Raw genomic sequence first — 14,274 nt, forward strand, 5'->3', positions numbered from 1 at the left:
ACCTTTCTCTGTACCTCCTCCTTCTCCTCCTCTCTTCCCTGCTAATCTTAAAGCAGAGTGACTCATGTGAAGGGCCCTTGTGTATCCTCTGGGCTTTGACCCCCCACATCTCTCATGCCAGCCGCTGTCTTTCTACTGCACTTACATGGCTCACCCACTCACCGGTGGTTGCACTTACATTCTTCTCCTCTTAGCACTCACCCTGAGCACTTCTCCATGAGCATCATACCACCTTATCCCTCACCCCTCCCCCCTCTGCACTTTCACGTTCTGTACCCTCAAAAGGCATAGTAGGTTTGTCTCCCATTACCTTTATTCTCATTATTTGTTTGTACTAACCCTTGCTGTAAGTCAATATCTACATTCCTCTGCTCCCTCCCTGTTTGACCTGTGGGCGTTTTGAAACAGTTTTGCTAATTGTATAAACACCTAACAAGTGACCAATAAATAACATAAATACACACACCTATACACATCAAATGCATACTGAGGCAAGGAGGAGGACTTCAAGAGTAATGCTGGTCTACCACTTCAGCAGTGAGTGCTCTGTCCTTTTTGGTCATTTCATGATGCGGTCATTTGGTCTGACCATTCCTTGGTCCTGTTCACTATCAGAACCCCACCTTGTGGTTTGGTGGTTTCTCATAGCCTACAGTCTCGTAAGTCCTGGCATAAGGTTGACGTGTCTGCCATCAGTGACCGATTACTGCAAACTAATGAGGAATACTTGGAGATGGTGATGACCTCTGTGCCGCTCTCCTGAAGGCACTAAGGTAAACGACGATCTGGCCCCCCTGAATACCCACTTTGGGAGATCCAGACCAACGGCCGCATGGTTCACCTCTGATCTCCGAGAACAGAAACAGGACTGCCTTCACCTGGAAATTAAGTGGCCTCTTAAGTATGCTGAGGAAGACCGTGCTTCTTGCAAGCTACCAGTGTCCTGCTATCATACGAGGATTGTAGTGGAAAAATCCAAATATGACGCTAACTGGATCACTGATGCATCTTGTTCCTCTAGGGAACTGCTCCTAGTGCCTAGGGAACTGCTCCTAGTGCCTAGGGAACTGCTCCTAGTGCCTAGGGAACTGTCTGTTTCCTCCTCCAGGAGGCAAGCTACACTGGCAGATGCTTGGCTACACTGCAATGCAATCAGCGCTTTTTTCTCAGAGAAAATCCGCGATATTCGCCAAGCACTCATGAAGGATCATTCGAGTGATGGGACTAGTCAGCTTCTGGCTGGACCGGCCGACGTCTGCCCGGTCCTTTTCCAACCAAGCACATTTTGCCTTGATCATGTGGATGATGAAACTGTACTGAGAGCTTTGGGCGGTTTCAAATCGGCCTCACCATGTGAAGCCGTCCCGCTTCGAATTCTTAAAGCACTCCCACAATGGGCAGTCCCTTTATTTACTAACGCCCTCCATTGCCCTCCAATATTCCTTTGCTAAAGGGATTATTTCTGCTTCCTTGAAGCATGCTGGTGTCATCCTTTTGAAAATCTAATTCCCAAGGAAGCTGCTGACTATCGCCCCATCGCCCTGCTATCATGAAACATGAACTTATTTTGTAGGCGGGGCTGAGCACCGTCACTTCTGACGTGCAGCATTCGGGAGTATAACATGCAGGTGGGTTTGGAGTGTCGTCCTATTTGTGCAAGCGACTGGTTGTTATGTTCTGTGGGCGGCTACCTTTTTCTCTCTCCAGTCTGGCAGCGATTGGTGTTTACACTCATCTGTCAGTCAGATGGGTGGAGCTTAGTGAGGCCTGCTGTTTGCTTTGCACGTGCCCTGAACCCTCGCTACACCGTGCTACTTCTGCATCCTGATCCCACCTTTTACCTGAAACCTGGTGTCATGTATTAATTCTCCGGCCTGTGGTCATGGCTGACCGACTGATCTCAACAGCTCCTCTAGAAGTCCTGCGTTTCTGGATCCAGTGAATCCGGGTCAGGGGTCACCATCTTCCGTGCATCGAATCGCGCTGACGTGCTCAGTGTGCCGTGCGTGACCGACTCTCGTTATCTCAGGTAAGCAGTGTACCGCAGTGATTGTCTATATTTCTATAAACACACGCATAAGAAGAATGTTAATATAGCACAAGCCTGGCTCGCTCCCACCTGGAGATAGCGTTTGGATCCTCGTTTGTGTTGGCATTCCCGGATGCTGCATATTTCCGGGTACGGCGGAATGGTGCATAACTGATCCGAGACCAGTGCAGTACTGGGACATGCCATTGTGTGTGCCATGCCTGTGTGTCACCGTGGTTCACGGTTCAGAGCACAAAGACATTTTCAACCATGCGCCTGTTCTTCGAGACCCCCAACCTACATTTGCATGTATGTTGTCATCCTGTGCCGCTGCTTGAGCATTGCAGAGATAAAGCAGCGGCTGGGCGCCCGGGGGGTGAGGGGGGGGTCAGCAGGACATGTTGGCAGTGTAGAGAAACATATTGGACGTGCACACCTAATTGTTCTGGTTTCATTATCTCTGACTCATGCTCTTGCAGGGAAGGGCTTGTTTGGGGTACTTGTGGCTCAGGTGGTGGGGTGTTTATGATATTGTTTACAGGGTCATGTGTGGCAATTAGGGTCATTAATGCCTTATTGTTGGTGCAATGCAGACCAGGCATCTCGTGATAGTGTGTCAAACTTTGTTAACAAGCATATTTTCCTAATTGAAGCCCATGTATCTGCTGGAGAAGCAATCGCCATAGAGAGAAATGTCTAAGGGGTAGAAAGCACATCACATGAAAGTCCTGGTCCCCCTGATTTACCATTGAAGCAGGACATGTCTGTTGATAAGGGCAGACATCGCCATGCACCTTCACATGCAGGTTTGTTATACACTGCTTAAATTGTGGGGGTGTTTGAAGGGCTCAGCCCTGGTACTTATTTCTGAGCCCCAGTACTTACTGTCTCAGACTCATATTGATTATGAAGTGATGATAACCTGAGCATCCATCAACCCCGAAGAGCAGGTGTGAGCTGCAGTTTAACCCCAAATGTTTCGACACTGTGGGGAGCAACTGTGGGTGGTGGCAGCAATGGTGGGGAACAGCACACCGGCAGTGTTACAAGCATGCTAGAAAGTATTTGGCCCGTGGCACTTATTTTCTTACAAATTAAGCACTGCCCGCCATCCGGAAGATTCCATAGGGGTGGCAACATCCTACGGCACTCTGCATGTGCCTTTCCTAGTTCATTCTGTTCACGAAGCTACAGACAACGGCGAGATGAAATTTGTACTTTTAGGGAGGTGTGCAATAAGGGCGCCAGTGTTCCAGCTAAGATCAAACCAGAAACACACATGTGACCTTGACATTGTTCTGACAGCTTTGCCAAGTACTAGACACAGAGGTCTCTGTTATAATCATTTCCTATGACTGTCTTATTTTAAGAAAAGCTTCCTGCCTGCTAATTAAATGTCATTTATGTATTTTATCATCTGGCACAGGAATGAAGTGTCTGCACCAGTTCCTGGAATTGAAAGCTCTCAATGTTAATGAAACTGTCTCAGACCATGTACACGACTTTCTCTGTAGTTCTGCTAACATCTCGTGGCGTTGCCCCCACAATTTCTTTTCTGTTGCTGTTAAACTCCAGCGGTATCATTTGCGGTGCCACGGTTAATTATATTGTAATGGGTCCATTGTTTTACTTTTAATATCCAGCTGTCTGTTTCTGTTGTGCCCACTTGTCCAACCGGCAGCATTATAACCAGTTGCAGTTTTTCATTTTGTATATTGCTTTAATACTTATGTCGTCACTGATATATTTTATTCTGCAAAATTATTAAGTGAACTGCACTGTAACACACCCGAAAAGTAAACAGAAAGTGTTACAAAAGTCAAAAGTGATATATTGTTTCAAAGTTTCATTGAAAGATTTCCTTTGCATTAACCTTCAAGTCATACAACTTGCTGCAATGTCTACTTAATTATTCTAAACGTTCAATAAAAAATCAATTAACTTAGTTGTGATTCATGAATAACCTTTTACATGTAATTTACGAGTTATTTTTGATACAGATAAATAAAAACGGAGTTTTAAATGAAACACGATCAAACAAATAGGCCCCTCGTGTGTACGAACATATTAAAACAGAGTTTCTGGCTGAAGAAAGCAAGTTTGTTTGAAATATGACTTCCTGAAGGCGTACATTGGCTGCTTTAATTCACGACACTGACTGCGGAAATGGACACCTCTGGGTTTAGACACAAGTAATCCGGGATTTAAATGTAGGCGCACACACACACACTCGTGTGTGTTCTGCTAACTCTTTTGAAGAGTTTGTTTGGCCTTCGTAAAGGTTTTAAATAAATTAGTTGTGGACAGAAGGGGAGAGACGCAGGGAAGTACCCAATCATCTTGAAACATTGCAAGACGTTCCCCCATTGAGGAGCCTTCACACCGCATCCAGATAACGATCCGTGCTGACAGAGGGGGTGATAAATACGCCTCTTCTTTGCGCAGTGCGCATAGAGCAGTCAACGCCCGCTGATGCAGAATACACATGCCTTTAATCCCGCGCATCCTGGCAGGGCATTGGTCAGTGGGGTGGGGTGGGGTGGGGGGCCGCGTGCTGTCACCACCAGGTGAGGCACTTTGCCCAGGCTGAGGTAATCTGTCGAGGTCAAAAAGAGGGGAGCACAAATTATCCTGATTCAGAAAGTGTTTTCCAATGGGATGTTGCCATTATAAAACGCTTCTGTGAATTAAACTCAGGTTTACTGAGAGCAATGCACAGGGGGTGTGCTCCCCTGCAGACTCGTGGCATGTCATGTACAGGGGACTTTTGGGACAAGGCCAGAAGGCAACAGACTATAGATATCGTGTGTTATTTATTTTTAATACCATTGCATTTACTCTTATTGTCTATGTTATATCCCAAATCCACTTTGAAGAGCCTTTGTTGCCATCTTTATAGTCTACTACACAGATCATAGAATGACAGGCAGTTCCCCCCTTCGTTCACGCATCATGAATCGTGAAATTATGCCTGTATGCACGAATGCACGAGTGAAGAAGGAGTGACCAGAACAGCATCGAAGGATTTACAATAGCACAAGTGCAGTAGAGTGAGTGCCGGTTGTCTCCTTGGATATCGTAAACAAGGTTATTCATCACATAAAATAATTCTAGTCTGACCAAGACCTCATTCCAGAACGCATTTATGTGTGGTGGAGCGAGGAGTCATGATTCGGCAAGATTTGAAGAAATAAAGAAAATAACAAACCTCTCCTTATCTGTAAAGGGTTATCCCTACCGAAACAAATATCAACTTGGGTGCTCGTCATCAGGATGTTTAGCCAAATTAAAACATCTGTCCTCTGTCCAAAACCTACTCTAGCCCTACCACTAGTCTACAAAAGGGCTCAGCATCTGATTGAAAATAGTACCAGGAGAATGACTCCCTTCTGCTGGTGAGCTGGCTAAGCCGTCATCCTTTGCACAAGCTTCTGAGTCAACAAAGAGTGTGGTCCGGAGAATGACTCCCTTCTGCTGGTGAGCTGGCTAAGCCGTCATCCTTTGCACAAGCTTCTGAGTCAACAAAGAGTGTGGTCCGGAGAATGACTCCCTTCTCCTGACCCACCTCGCACAGCCTTGAGGGCTGTCCTGGGGTAGCTTTTGGCAATGGTCTTCCCAAGGACTTCAGTAAACTTGCTGTATAGGTACAACAGTTCTTGAAGATACCTGCAGATAGCATCATAAACCTTCCGCGCTGGATTTACTGCACCTCCACCGTGGTTTCTATTTAACTCTAACACTCCTCTGGCCGCTTGTTTCATTTCAGTTGCTATTTTGTCACTATTTCTTCTCTAGCTGTAATTATTTAAAAATCTTACACCAAGGTAATCAAAATCATGTACTATTTCTAGCACTCGGTTATCAATGGAAAATAGGCCAAACTTTATTTTCTTGCTATGGTTATAAATCATAAGCCTGGATTCTACAACATCAATTGCCATTTGTCGTGTGGCCATAAAGATATTATAAGAATTCAAAAGAGTTTGTAGAGCAGCTGCTCTACGACCAATGAGCACAACGTCATCCACGTATGACAAGAGGGGTAAATGTCTTCCCGCCATGCTTGGTATATGCAATATATGCATAGCAAGGATATCGTCTAGACCAGTCAAGTGCAGATTAAGAAGTGATGCAAGCACACACACCTGTTTTACACTTTGAACTATCAGGAAACTTTCAGTTTTGGCCCCACCGTTACCGTATGTAATAAAAAGACTCAATGGTAGTGTGTAGTTGAACCGGAAGACTCAGGACCTCCCAGACCGCATCTGATTTATCCAGAGGAATCCATAATAATGATTGTTCGACTCTGCCATAGGCTGTGGACAAGTCCATGAATTACAGTTCACCTTTGACACCCTGGTACAAGTCCACAATCAAGGCAAGTTTAGGCATTGTTCTGTGGGCCCAAACCAAGAGATATATGAAAACCTAACTGACGATCGGATAACATGTTATTCTCCTCAGTCCATATCAGAGGTTTCTCTAGCAAAAGCTCCCCAACAGTTTTAAGGAAACATCAGTCAAGGAAATAGATCTGTAACATTTGGATTGTTCAGGGTTACCTTTCTAAATATTGGAATTATACTTGTAGTCAACTACATAGATGGCCACTTTCTACAACTACCTATGTCTCAATATGTGTTACACAATAAGGCAGCATGTGTCTTTCGTAAGTTCCCCGGCACTCCATCAAGTCCTGGTGAATTCATCAGGTAAAGCTGTCTTATTCAGGAAGATAATTTATCAATGATAAGTTCCTCAGCCAGAATATTGAGAGGGGAGACAAAATATATAGTGAAGGAATAATTCAAGCATCTACCCTTGTAACTCTCCGATAAGAAGTCAACCCAGGTGATGCCTGAGAGGTCATCCTGCTCTGCCTCCACCTCACTATTTTATTGAGAACCTAAAGCAACCAGTGTCCAAAAATCCCTTGTGTCTTTAGAGTTTGAAGCTGAAAACAGCTGAATGAATGGGTCCTTTTCAGCCAGGTGTGTGGATTTTGCCAGGCTTAATCTGTACTCAGATTTAGCTTTAATGAGAATGGTTTTACTCGAAGATTCATCCTTTAAGCAAAGTAAAAGATTGCTTTTTGCTAAATTGCAGTACATTTTAAACCATGCCTTTGCAAGAATTCAACCTTGGAGGACCAATCATAGCCGTTGTACTGTATTATTATGGGAGTCAACTGCTCAATACTTTGATTTGTGGATGTGTACAGTGGCAATGCCTCACCACTGTGGCTCAGTGTCCTGACAGTTTTACAAGCAGGAAAGACGAATGTCCAGGTAGCAATACAGCCATACAGGCAGGATTTCTCCAACCTCTTCTTAAGCATCTATGAGCTCTGAAGGGAATAACACACCCTACATATGTTCTGTTATTATCAATGCAAATGCTTCAAACATGGACAGATACGTTCTTAGTTTGTAGATTACAATTAACAAAGTTGCCAAGGAGAGGTTGTGCTGTTCTTCATTGATCAATGTTAACAATAGACACAAATTAACATTGCATCTCTTGGTCCATCTTATAGAAACCCCACAATGTGTTTGTGTTAAAATATGAAAACAAAAATGTGCTAGTCTGGCTAGACGGTGTTCCTTTCCAAATCCCTAAAGCAGAAGAGGCACAAAAATCATGAAAGAGATGAACACAAGTGGAGAAAAATGAGTGTTACAATTCCTTATTGTTTAGCGTAGACCCTTGTTCTTCTTCCTGGTGATGGTAATGTGCCATGCTTGTGTGTGCTGCAGGCATAGTTTGTGTCATGATCGAACCAAAATATTGTGCTGGATGGAATGGCTGCTAAGATCTTGTGATTTTGAAAAAACAACTTGATTGGTTTAGTACATTCATACACTCTACCAACTTCTTACTACAAGCTCGCTTCTTTAATCAAAGTAAATGTAGAAGTTTGCAACAAGTACTTAAGTGTTTACTTTTCATTTCAGCTTTTTTCGATACAAAATGTACTATAAAAGCCAACATACTACAAAACAGTACATTCAACAAAATCATTGCCCAAATATAATGTTAAAAAGAGATCAAAGAGTGAATTACCTCTCCTCAATAACAGATAAAACCAAAGTAATAAATATCAATGTGAATGTGTAGGGATGCCTACATACTTGCAAAATACATAACCATTTAATTAGTAAAACACAACAATCGCAAATGTCCCCCCACAGCGTGGTAGTGGTTTTCCATCTTAGGGGACAAGTGTAAAGTACCCCCTGTCTCAGAAGGAGAAAATAAATATGTGTACTTGTGCAACCACGTTTCTAACCGTCATCCTCCTGTGCCAGGCACTTAGCAGAAACCAACCTGGAGTAAACGTGGCTATGAGAACTTGAGCACCCAAACAGAGCCCACTGGCCTCAGCAAGTGTTTACTGTAAACCTAAAAAGAAGACATAAGCATGATAGATAGGTTTCATCACATACCGTTCCAGGGCGAGGGTAAGGGATTCTCCCATCAAACTCCACCCATCGATGGTCTGGACTTTCTTTGTGTGCATAAGGGCCATTGAAAACTCCTCTGATGTCAGCCATCGTATAGACGCAGACGGCAGAACCTTTAAATATTGAGCTGTAAATTTAGGTAGCATGTCAGACTACTGAGAAACGTAATCCTTCAACAAATTTGCTATTTGCATTCTCAAATGATGGTTTTGGCCATCAGTAGTCAGTCCATAAGTCTATCACACTACCTTAATATGAAAATAACTTCTCTTAACATTTACATTTGTTAAAAGTTTTGAATCAATATGTCAATTATTAATAACAATTCTTGTTGATTTAAGATGAATACAAGCTAGTGGCAAACGATAATCTCCTCAATATGCAATATTTATCAAACAAACCATATATAATGAGTGTGGTTTTAACGGGTATTGCTTTATTAAAACACATATAAGACACCGAAAAGAAACAATACAACATGAGATGCAGTAGGTTGAAAACAATTAATTCTAAGTGACCTTTCAAATGCCACAGTAACTCGTACCCAATGCGTCATGGCATTGTTAAATACAATGAAATGTTGCTTGGTAGTTCTGACTGTCTCTTTCAAGTTCCACCATGTGTATTTCAGCATGTGAATTTCCACACATTGTCATCTCTTGGAAAAAGGAGTGTGAGCAACTTGTATAAAAACAAAAACATTGAAATATATGGATGTAACATTTCTCCATAGCATACTCACTTTGATATGACATAACAATGCTCATCGGTTGGATGCCATATTCTCTGCCACATGGTTGCTTTTGTGTATTTTATGAAGACCTATGCTTAGGTCCAGAACAGTGAATGTGTTCTAGCCGATATTATTCACTCAATGCACTCACACTATCAGAACCAAAACTAAACAGCAACCTAATTTAGAAGGTAGGATAACACTCTTACTGTATTTGAAGCTCTCTAGATAGCATTCCAGCTGGAGGGGTTCTTTGAACCCACAGTGTGTGCCAGCTAGATTAGACTTTTGCTAAATAGATCACTACAGGAACATCACACATGCCATTCGCGTGACATCCCCATAATATATTGATTCTGTGCACTAATCGATATGTGTTACACTATTCTCACAAACTATGAACATTATGCAGGATTTAGAAAATGCTTGTGCCCCACTGGGGTTTCAAAACAATTACATACAATGCCCACAGTCTCAACATTAAAATAATATTTTTTGCCTTGCTCCCTAAAATTCTCCCCACCTCAGCAGATGCGTTTTTATGCAATTGGTGCTGTTTAATTGATGACAAATGTCCATGATCTTTAGTCTTGTTTTAGACTCTATGCTCATAATAAGTTCAGCAGCAGAGATTAACACACATCAATGTTTTACAATGAACACAAACATTGTGTTTTTTCTGTCTGTGAGTCAAAAAGACAGGAGCCATCATGCTGTGTAAATGAATACTAGGGGCCTAATTCAAAGAAGTGTTTTATAATGGCAAATCCCCATTGGAAAAATCTCTGTGAATTAGGCCCTATTTGTGGAGCAATGGTGGGGGCCAATGGCCAGAAGGACTTTAAACTTACTGATGTCTCCTTACATCATGAGGTCTGTGTTACTAAACTATAAATGCTGTCCTCAGCCAGGTGAACAATTACACAGTCAAAGCAAATGAAACACCCAAAGTTATGTGCTTTTTTGCTACAATCTCTAAATTTTGTATTGTTTTATTCTGACCATTTTTTGAATAATTTAAATTGAAAGTCATTAGAATATTGAATACCTGCTGCTAACTCTTTTTTTAGATAAAAGGCGGGGCTTTTCGTATAATTTAGTTGAGTACACAATGTAGAGGTACAACAAATGTAAACAACTGTCTTCAAACCCCCCACCCCCACCGCAAAAGGAATTGCTGCCTTTTAATGAATTTCACCAGCATGTCTGTGTATCTTTCCCAGAACTTAATACCCGGAAGGATGCTCCTTGTAGCAAAGATGAAAGATCTTTATGTGCACAGGATGGCATCAGGATGGAATCTGCTTTAGGTAATCAATAGTTTAAGATCAGATTTGAACCCTTAAGAGTACTGTCTGTTCCTTCTTTGGGTTCCCAAAAGGCAGACTTGTGAACTATATGCTGTGCATGCAAGGAATGGCAAAGATGAATGCCTTCAGTCATCCTTGTTTACAAGTACTCCGAATGCTTATTGCCAAGATAGATGGAGGTGGGGTCAGTGGGGCCTTTAGCTTCGTTGCACTTATTCTCTGTTGCTTTGGGGATTTGGTCCTATGTTAAGTTAATTTAACATTGATGGACCAGGATGGAAATTGTCTTTGTTAATGAAAATGAAAATAACTTTTTCTTGCAAATTTGAAGTATTGTTGCAATTCAGATCAATATACTCCTTTCATTGACAAAGAATTGAGTAATGTACAAAATGCCTTCATACTCTGTAGTGATCAGAATAGGAATTACCAATGAACCCAGAGAAATCAAATGCGCTGTTCTGAAAATAAAAAATATCATGTGTTACAGCATCAGAAATCGATGATGCAAAACCTGATGTTTTGGGTATGATATATTACTTTTGAACGTCAATAAAATCTTCCTAAAAGTATAGAGAAATTCTGGAGACAAAGTATGGTCAGTCTGAGGAGTGAATGAACCAGACGTCGGATCAGCGTATGAAAGACTGACCAATAAAATGGCCTTCTTCATTAATGATGACATTTTGGAGAAGTGACCATTCAGATGTCGCTGTATCTTTTTCTATTCAGTTTTCTTCTTAAATCACTGCTATTCTTCAATGCAATCAACACACTTTGTTCCTTGATAATTCTAACTTTAAAAAAAAAAAACAATCTCTGGTTTCACCATCTTCTTGAAGAAAACTGAATTGAAAAAGACACAGTGAATGGAGATGGTACTTTGGAAAATGAACTTAATGGAAGAAAGGAAGGAACGGAATCATATCAGATTATATGTTGGAAAGGATTGTAAATAAAGAATAACTAAACAGTAGAATTGGAATTTTATGGTTCCATCATATATATATATATATATATAAATATATATATATATATATATATATATATATATATATTCTACGGGAATTATGGACTTGGAGAAGCTCATTTAGACTCCATTAGGAAGTACATTTGGAGTCGAAGTGAAACACGTGTTAGCTATGTGTTTTCTATATTGTGAAATATATGCATTTTCTTTTGTGACATATATACATTTCAAACATTATGTTGTTCAAACATGACTATGGAGTTCAGTAGATGTTTTGGTTAGGAAATCTTTCGTCCAATGGAATAATTTTTTTAAAAGGCATGAAAGGTGAATAAAATAAGTTTGTTTGCCCAAAAATACATTTATTATAATTTAGTTAAAAGGAATTTTTTCAAACATTTAAACACAACAAACCATCCGAATCTTGGGAAAGGTTTTTTTATGGTGCAGTGTTCATTTGATGGAACATTTTGTTGAGATCTATGGTAGGGAGAGGTCTACTTGGAACTTTGTATCATTAGGCTCGTGTTTATTTTTACATATGTTATTCTACTTGAAAATAAAAATAAACATTGTTTTAGAAAAATGGCAGGTACATCAAGAAGAGTTAAAAGAGAGGTTTGCCTTCTACGGTGAGAAGTAACAATGTTTTTGACATGTAGGAAGAAGTCTCAGTAGAATCAACAGGACAAAATCCTGATTTGAGAGGGAGAAGGAAATAGATGTCTTCCGAATGGGCAGAAAGCTGAGTGTAAATGGCACATTCTGGAAATTTAGATAGGAAATTAAGGTGGCAAATGGGATGATAGTTAAAAGGAAGAGAGGGATGAAGAGAAGGATTCTTGACAATAGGTAAGATAAAAGTGTGCTTGAAAGAATAATAGAAGCAACAGAGAACAGAATTGAAAATTGAAGTCTAGGAAGGATGAAAGGCCAAAATTGAGAACTAAGAGGAGAATTGAGGGATCCAGAGGTGAAGGAAGGGGACCCAGAGGTGAAAGAACGGGATCCAGAGGTGAATGAAACAGATCCGGGGTGAAGGAAATAGATCCAGAGGCGAAGTAAGGGGATCCAGAGGTGAAGTAAGGGGATCCAGAGGTGAAGGAAGGGGATCCATCGGTGAAGGATGGGGATCCATCGGTGAATGAAGGGGATCCAGAGGTGAAGGAAGGGGATCCAAAGCTGACAGAAGGGGATCCAGAGGTGAAGGAAGGGGATCCAGAGGTGAAGGAAGGGGATCCAGGGGTGAAGGAAGGGCATCCAGGGGTGAAGGAAGGGGATCCAGAGTTGCAGGAAGGGGATCCAGAGTTGCAGGAAGGGGATCCAGCGTGTTAGGAAGGGGATCCAGCATGACTGGAAGGGGATACAGCATGGCAGGAAGGGGATCTAGAGTGGCGGACAGAGGATACGCTAGCTCAAGCACAAGAGATTGCGATTGTTCACAAAGTGTTAGAGAAGAAGAGAATGACACGAAAGCCATCAAGGAAACGGGAGGGGAGGAGATTGGGGAGAATGGTTTGTCCTCTCACGTACTCAAACATTGAAGGATTCAGTCTCACTCTATACACCTGAAAGGTTAGCAAATATATTAGAATGGACATACTGTACCTTGAAGTTGTAAAAATTCCATAGACTACAGGATTTTTTTCATCTTTGGTTGGCAGCAGGAAAACATCCTCTGTTTTGAAAAAGAAAAGTGTTTGTTTTTGCTTTAGGAAAATTACCATAAAGCAAAGTGTTGTCTCTGATATACTGCATAACTGTTCTCTTTGCCTCCACCTTCACTACACATGAATCAGGTGCACACATAAGGAATTAGTAAGTTATTCACACATTCAGCTCCGTTTTAAAGTCATGTAACAAAATCTAACAGGAAGTATATATGATTCCTCCCCGATAGCATGTGATACTTTCTTAGTTATTCCATTGGCAAAACACTTGAGCAAAAACAGACCGCACATGCAAAACTGAAGGATAACTCTACATAATGCCTAAATAGGCATGTGTGCTGCCCAACTTCTGAAGCATGTTCCAAAGTAACATCAGTTAATTGTATTCAGTATTGCCGCCCCTTTCCATCCCTTTGAGTTTGGGTTCTGTTTCTCTTCTTGGACCCCTATGCCCGTCTGTTGATCCCTACATTAATTGCAAGCCTCTGTAAGCACTCTGATCCCATACCACCCCCCCAAGGCCATTCTGCACACGGTTTGTTAAAAGACACCCGAAGCAGGAGCCAGACACAGAGATGGCATGATTGAAAGTGAAATTTATTTAGAAGAAAATAACTCCAGATGTATCGCCCTACTTAATAGGATGAATCCCTCCCCCTGATTAACAGAAGGTTTTAACCTTTCAAGACTAAAACGCTTAGAATTCAAATCATGACACCAGGAGAATGCTCCCTTCTTATGACTCAGTTCCCACAAGGATTTCCAAAGTTTTAGTTTGTCTGTTACTCTGATTTGTCAACCAGGAGAATGTCTCCCTTGTCCTGATATAAACAGTTCCTTGGTATGATCAACACTTTCCATCAGACGTTGCAACTCCTGCCACAGTTCCCCCAACGAGTGTTGCACTTTCCTCCTCTGCACACTGGGTAATGATTCAAAGATTCTCTCTTCGTATGGCTAATGATTTTCAAATGATTCACAACTTCAAACCGCATCTCTCTTGATGAGACTGTTATGAAGAGCTTACTTTTGGCAAACACTGCACAGTTCTTTTCTTCAGTAGTTTCTTAAACGCTAATGTGACAAGGGAGACCA

At 41.6% G+C, this 14,274-nt stretch overlaps 1 protein-coding gene across 2 annotated transcripts in view; it reads right to left on the reverse strand.

The window, feature by feature from the left end:
• SEMA3D (semaphorin 3D) overlaps positions 1 to 14,274 on the reverse strand; it is a 378,418-nt gene that overhangs the window by 81,097 nt on the left and 283,047 nt on the right. For both annotated transcript variants that reach the window (XM_069627821.1, XM_069627822.1), the window contains exons 10-11: positions 13,118 to 13,187; positions 8,479 to 8,623 (exon numbers count right to left, since the gene is read on the reverse strand). In XM_069627821.1, the coding sequence (XP_069483922.1) occupies positions 8,479 to 8,623; positions 13,118 to 13,187 (215 nt within the window). The remainder of the gene's footprint in view (positions 1 to 8,478; positions 8,624 to 13,117; positions 13,188 to 14,274) is intronic.

This window comes from Ambystoma mexicanum, chromosome 12, assembly GCF_040938575.1.
Source record: "Ambystoma mexicanum isolate Mex_15411 chromosome 12, UKY_AmexF1_1, whole genome shotgun sequence".
Taxonomy (NCBI): domain Eukaryota; kingdom Metazoa; phylum Chordata; class Amphibia; order Caudata; family Ambystomatidae; genus Ambystoma; species Ambystoma mexicanum.